The sequence below is a fragment of the Indicator indicator genome, chromosome 4, assembly GCF_027791375.1.
Source record: "Indicator indicator isolate 239-I01 chromosome 4, UM_Iind_1.1, whole genome shotgun sequence".
NCBI classification, from domain to species: domain Eukaryota; kingdom Metazoa; phylum Chordata; class Aves; order Piciformes; family Indicatoridae; genus Indicator; species Indicator indicator.
Genome location: NC_072013.1, coordinates 47770496 through 47776861, shown reverse-complemented (window position 1 = coordinate 47776861; position 6366 = coordinate 47770496). Strand labels below are relative to the sequence as shown.

At 38.1% G+C, this 6366-nt stretch overlaps 1 protein-coding gene across 2 annotated transcripts in view; it reads left to right on the top strand.

The window, feature by feature from the left end:
• The first annotated feature begins 1148 nt into the window (after positions 1-1148).
• Positions 1149-6366, top strand: part of RAD51B (RAD51 paralog B) — a 379361-nt gene continuing 374143 nt past the window's right edge. For both annotated transcript variants that reach the window (XM_054400247.1, XM_054400248.1), the window contains exons 1-3: positions 1149-1232; positions 1998-2111; positions 5385-5501. In XM_054400247.1, coding sequence (XP_054256222.1) covers positions 1149-1232; positions 1998-2111; positions 5385-5501 — 315 coding nt within the window. The remainder of the gene's footprint in view (positions 1233-1997; positions 2112-5384; positions 5502-6366) is intronic.

Here is a 6366-nt window from a genome sequence, read left to right as displayed (position 1 = left end):
TGAACGGAGAACTCTTCATACTTTAGAGCTTTTCCGTTGTCTGAAGAGGGCTTTGTGGAAAGGTTTGCAATAAAGTTTCTATCTTATGAAGAGGTGGATGCCTGTGCATCTGCAAAAGTTGTAGCAATTTTGTATTCTTTCTATTTTGCTTAAACATCTGGCTAAACTGTTTAGGAATATTGCCTAAATAATATGTGTGAAACAGCTATGTGCTCAAACACATGTCTAGGTTAGGAAAATGTGTGCTTTAGGTTTTACTGAGCTGATTGCCGTCCTGCGGAGCTTTGGTCAATAGAATGGAATGACAAAAGAAGAAGGTAAATAGCTGAGGGCTAAGCAGGGGAGGTTTCCTACTGGCAGTGTGATCTTACTATGTATGATAATCTTAAGGCTTTTCTGAAATAATAGAACTCTTTAAGCATTAATTTGCTTAAGTGACTATTCTACAATTATTACTGCCTTGGTTCAATGGTATTTTTGTTCATATTTAGGATGAAATGATATTTACATTGTTTTCACCTTCATATGCTTGGCTTTGGTCTTGAACTATGGAACTTTTAAGTGTTTGTTTTGTAAATAGTTACATAGAATATTAGATGGGTTTGGCTAGTCTGACCATCTTGAGTCTTGTATGCTAAAGTATCGTTCCAGCCCTTCAGTCTTTCTGGGTCTTTCCTGTTCTCGTAACATCTGTCACAAATTCTGGCTCACCAGAACTGAATGTTGTGTTCTAGCAGTACATATTCTAGTGCTAAAGTCTTACTGTGATTACTATTTGAGCTTAGGCATCCAAAGATAACCTTATTTCATACCAGTGTAGTAGAGCATGAGGAGTTCTTGTTCAGTTCACCACGGGGTAATTTCCGTTTTTCATACATCCTAGAAACATCTCTCCTGTAAACAATGCTGACTCTTTTGTATGATCTCATATATGGTCAATAATTAGCATAACTGCTTTCAGAGTGGTAGTATAATTTAATTTGATACAGACTCATGGGAAGTCTGGATCACATTAAATTTTTGTGTATATACACACACATACTTGTATATAGTTCCCTGTTCTTTAGCAAGAAGTGAGTGTAATTGTCTGCGTAGTCATATTCTGAGTATCTTTCAAAAATTTTTGTTTACCCTGTAGAGTGGGGAGCATGGCTGCTAAGAAACTGAGAAGAGCAAGGTTGTCTGAGGAGCTGTGTGAAAGGCTGAGTCGCCATCAGATCACTACCTGTCAGGTGAGAGTTATTTCATATTTGTGAGGGATGTTTTTTTTTGGGGGTGGGTGTTATTTTTTTTCTAGTTTAATTCCTGGGGAGCTTTACTTTTTTTAAAGTTGGGAGCACTTCAGGCCCATCTGGCCTGCTTCCTTGTAAAAATGCATCTTTAAAACATTATATATGCCTAATTAAAATGTTTAAACTTGTATGTACTTAATACCTTCACTTCCAAAGCAACTGAAGTTGTTTTATTTTAGCAGGGGTGTGCAGCTGCTACTTGTTCAGAGTAAGACATATGGTTGTGAACACTTCACAAAAACACTTGTATCTTACATAATCTGTTGTTTGAAGGTGCTGTGGTGGTGACACTGTCAGTTATGAGTTGATTCAGCAGTATGTTCTGAAGTTCTTCTTGTGAGAGCCTGAAGAGAGCCTGGAGGTCCTGTATGGTTTAGTAGTGCACATAATGAATAGAAAATCTAGTCCTATGACTATAATCTAGAAGACATGTATTTTGAATGTTTTTCCATGATAGTGACTTTATGAATAAGAAATGTTTCTGGAATGTTTGGTCTGTTGTGTCTGTCTTTTAAAATACAAACACAACTTATTTTAATATATTTGTCTTGGAGAAAGATGAGAGGAGTATAGCACAATGCTGTACAACGTGGCACAGTTGGTAAACCTGGGGCATGTATACTAATTGTGTGTAAATTGCATCAATGTTAGTCTTCAGTCTTGATTTTTAGGTTGAGCTCTCTGAACTGTGCTATCATCTTTCAGGACTTTTTATGTCTTTCCCTCTTGGAGCTAATGAAGGTGACAGGACAGAGCTACTATGATGTGCAGAAGCTTGTTTGTCAAGTCAGCAGAGCTTGTGCTCCCAAAATGCAGACTGTAAGTATGCTTGTGTTGATTGTGGTTTTGATACAGTATGTGGGGAAAAAGCTAAACAATGTCAATATATTTTTACCCAGAAGGCTTGGATGTCTCACTTGGATTGCACAATGAATATAATGAAATAATACTTTTATTTGAAATTTTAGGTCTTTCATGCACTTTAGTTTGATGCAGAGACTTTTATTAGGCATTGTATCCTCAAGAGATTGTTTAGGCTTGGAGAACTGTTCCTGAGAGCAGTAGGGAAATACGATGTTTTCTGTTGCAGTCTAGCATATACAAATTACTCTTAGGTTGGGCCCTTCAAATGAAAAATCCCACCATTGTTTAATACAAGTAAATAATAAGAATTTCGATTTGTCTTAGACATAAAATTAGTGCCAGGAAACGAAGTGATCCTGAAAGTGACTTCTTGAGGAATTTTTCTGTCCGTGTAAATGAGCTATAGTGTGGCTTTGGCTACAGGTAGCCTGCCTGAGGAGAATGTAAGAAAGAAGCAGGTGGTAGCTGCACCTGTAGTGGCTAGGTTTTGTTTTCTTTTTTTGAATTCAGGTGAAAAGATGTTGAAAGTGGTGTCTTTGGAAAAGAGCAAAAAAGGACACTTCTGACCTGTGTCAATGCAGCGTATTTTTCCTGAAAAAAAAGAGAAAAGATGGCATGTCAAAGTTTATTATGTGTAATTGGCATAGTAATTGTAGCAGTAACAATGTGAAACTTTAAATTCAGAAACATATTGTGTTAAAGTTGTTAACATGCACAATTAATATTATAGAATTTTAGAGTATTGGGTTGGAAGGGACCTCAAGGTTCATCATGGTCCAACCTTATTTGGGAAAAGCATGGCTAAGCACCCTGTCCATCTGAATCTTAAAAATCGATTAAAACTTAGCTAATTTTCTAATTTTCCATCAATAACTGCTAAATTGAAGACAGATGGAAGTTTTGAGTAGTGTTCTAGTATTTGCTTTTGCCTGTTATCCACACATTACTACTGAATCAACTTCCTTTGAGCAGCTTGGCAAATACTGAAGCTTATCAGACAGCAGTTATCGAGAGCTATTAGTATAGAACCAGCTGATAGACTACCAGCTCTGTGTGTACAGTACAGAGTTGTACTTCTAGAAGCAGAGGATGCTAGCTAGTTTTAAGGCATGTGGATTGGATTTTTGCAAACACAGGATTTCAAACAGACTTCAGGTCAGAGTGAATCATGAAATATGACTGATGTAGCAAGAAGGTTTGACAGTATCTTTGAGTAAAAAAAAAATAGGAGTTGCAAATAAAGGAAAAATACTTTCCAGATATATCATTGGAAGCACTGGCAGGAAAAATTGAGAGTATGCCAAGATTTACAGAAATTAGTTTTACTATATAGCCTCACAGGATGACTTACTGAGTAAAGCCTACTGAGCTTATCAGAGAGGAAGCTATTTAAGGGGTGACTTGATCACATTACATGTTGAATAGAAAAAGATAAGTATTATTAGAGGTCTCTAGAGTCTAGGTGAACAAAAAACTGAACAAAATCCAGTGACTGGAAGATAAATTAAAAAATAAATCCCTGAAATTGGAAGCAATAAGAATCCCTAAGCTATTACTGGGAAGAATTGTCTAAGGAAGTGGTAATTTTTCATTCACTTGGACTCCTGATCTAACAATTGATTCATTTATTTTTTTTTCTGAAAGACAGTCTAGCTCAACTCTAATTTATTGAGTCAAATGGAGAAATTACTGGGTAAAATTTTATAGTCCATGTTAGGTGGGACGCTAGACTAGAATATTGTTTCCATGATCTACAGGGTTTGCCCTCTCAGAGGTTAAACAAAAATGATTAAAGTGTGCTGCAAATCCTTCTGCAACAGTGCATATATTCACTCAAAGTGAATCTGAGCTTAAACTCCAATCCATTTGGGTGAGGTGAAATTTGCTGGGTTTTTGCATTGGCCTGTTCTGTGTCTTAAAAGCTGTTTTCTGTTTTTCTTCAGCAGAAATAGTCTAAATTTCAAATATTATTCTAATAAGCTACCTGTCACAAAAAGAACTGTACCATAAAAAAGGAAGATGCAAAATGTCTTACCTTAGCCTGCTGGTAGAACTACCTCGATTTTTTTCTGATCAACCCCAGCAAAAAATGTTTACTTGGCCCAAGTAGTATGGACCAAAACCATCTAGGATTCAATGTGGTTATCTACTCAGTTAATCATAGAATCGTTTTGGTTGGAAAAAACATTTAAGATCATCTAGGCCAATGTTATGATTCCTGTAGAGGTTCTTTGACAGTACACCATATTCCTTTCAGACTATCTTAAGTTGGGATAAGTCTTATGCATGCATTTCTCTCAGGGACAGAACAATCTGTTTTCCTGGAGTGGTCAAACTCAGCAGGTGATGGCAATATGCTGTGGGAGGGCTTTGAGAATCTCTGTTGTTGGACCAGGAGTCTGAAAGCTCTGCAAACTCTTAACTGTGGCTAGAGCAACAACCTTTAGATCTTGGACTGTTCCTTTTACAAATCAAACTGGTGATTTTCAGGGTGCTCAGTTGTTGAGGAAGTGTCAGTTTTAGCAGACGTCTTCAAGGTGTAAGCAAGACCTGTTTCTTTTGGAAACATGTTTCCAGATGGGCATTTCCACTTTGTTGTTTCTTCTTTGGTTTAAATTGATCCCCCAAATGAACATTTTTATGAGCTAGAGTTCTGATCTTGGGCCAGTTCTTCCAGGCAGTGGAGGAACTAAGAATTCTGACTCTTTTTTTCATTTCTCTACTTGCCCTGTCTTGACTAGTCTTCCTCACAAAAATGGAAAATTATGAATGGCTACAGAATCAGCCCAGGCTTATTCAAGGACTTGGAACTCTTTAGCAAACCTTTCCTTGAATCCAGGTGGTTTCAAATTGGTAACAAATGTTGGCTAGGGTGTTCTTCATGTTGGGTTGTATATAGTGTTAAGTAGTTTCATGGGTTAGATGCAAGCCTATTGAATAGCAGCAGAGAAAACCCTTAACACATCATGATTAAAGTCTTATCTAATATTGTGGTGAAGAAGATGCAACAAACTTCTACCTGTACTCTGTGAGCTATAAATGGGATACAAATGTGAGGAAGGATGGTGACCTTAGAGAGTTCCATAGCTGAAGATGGAAGTAGTTTGCACATTGGCAAGTGTTAGGTCACTCCAGGTTGATGAAAGAAAATGCAAGGAATTCTGTATTTCCCTTCAGGGAAAAAAAGGCATTTTCTGATTTTTGTGGGTTTTTTCCTTCCATTTGTAGGCTTATGAAATGAAACTGAGGAAGGCTGGTGATCCTTCTTCAGCCTTTTTATCCACCACACTTCATAGTTTGGATCAAGTCTTGCATGGTGGAGTGTCCTGTGGATCCCTGACAGAGGTAACTTGTTTGATATGTTCTGCTGCAGTTGTGCATCATACCTAAAAGTCACAGATAGTTTGGACTGTCTTGTGTCAGGAGTTATAAACACAAAATACACAAAAAATTTTGGGTGACAAGTGCTATTTTTTAATTGGTAGAGGCTACACTTCTTTAGTGTGGTTTTATTGTTTGTTTGGGTTTTGTGTTTTTGTGGGGGGTTTATTTTTATTTTCTCAGTGTGTTGGTTAAGTAAGAAAATGGCTGGAATTTAAAAATTTGGTGACCCTGTTTTCCTTTTTTAAAAAAATGAAAATGTTCTTAGGAAATCTGGCAGAATTGTTGGGTGGATTTTACAGTGGGAAAGTTGCAGTGGGGTTTCATGGTCAGAACACAAGGTGCTGTATCCTGGGCTACATCAAAAGAAATGTGACCAGCAGGACAAGAGAGGTGATTCTCCCCTTCTACTCTGCTCTTGTGAAACCCCATCTGGAGTACTGCATCCCGTTCTGATGCCTTCAGCATAAGAGGGGCATGGATCTGCTGGAGCAGATCCAGAGGAGGGCCATGAAGATGATCAGAATGTTGGAGAACCTCCCCTGTGGGGAAGTGAGTTGGGGCTGTTCAGCCTGGAGAAAAGGTGGCTGCAGGGAGACATTATAATAGCCTTCCAGTACCTGAAAGGGGCCTACAAGAAAGCTGGGGAAGGGCTTTTTACAAAGGCTTGTAGTGCTAGGAGGAGAGAGACTGGATTGAAGCTTGAGGAGGACAGATTTAGACTGGATATTAGGAAGAAATTCTTTACATTTGAGAGTAGAGACATGCTGGAACAGGTTGACCAGGGAGGTTGTGGCTACCCCCTCCCTGGAGATGTTCAAGGCCAAGA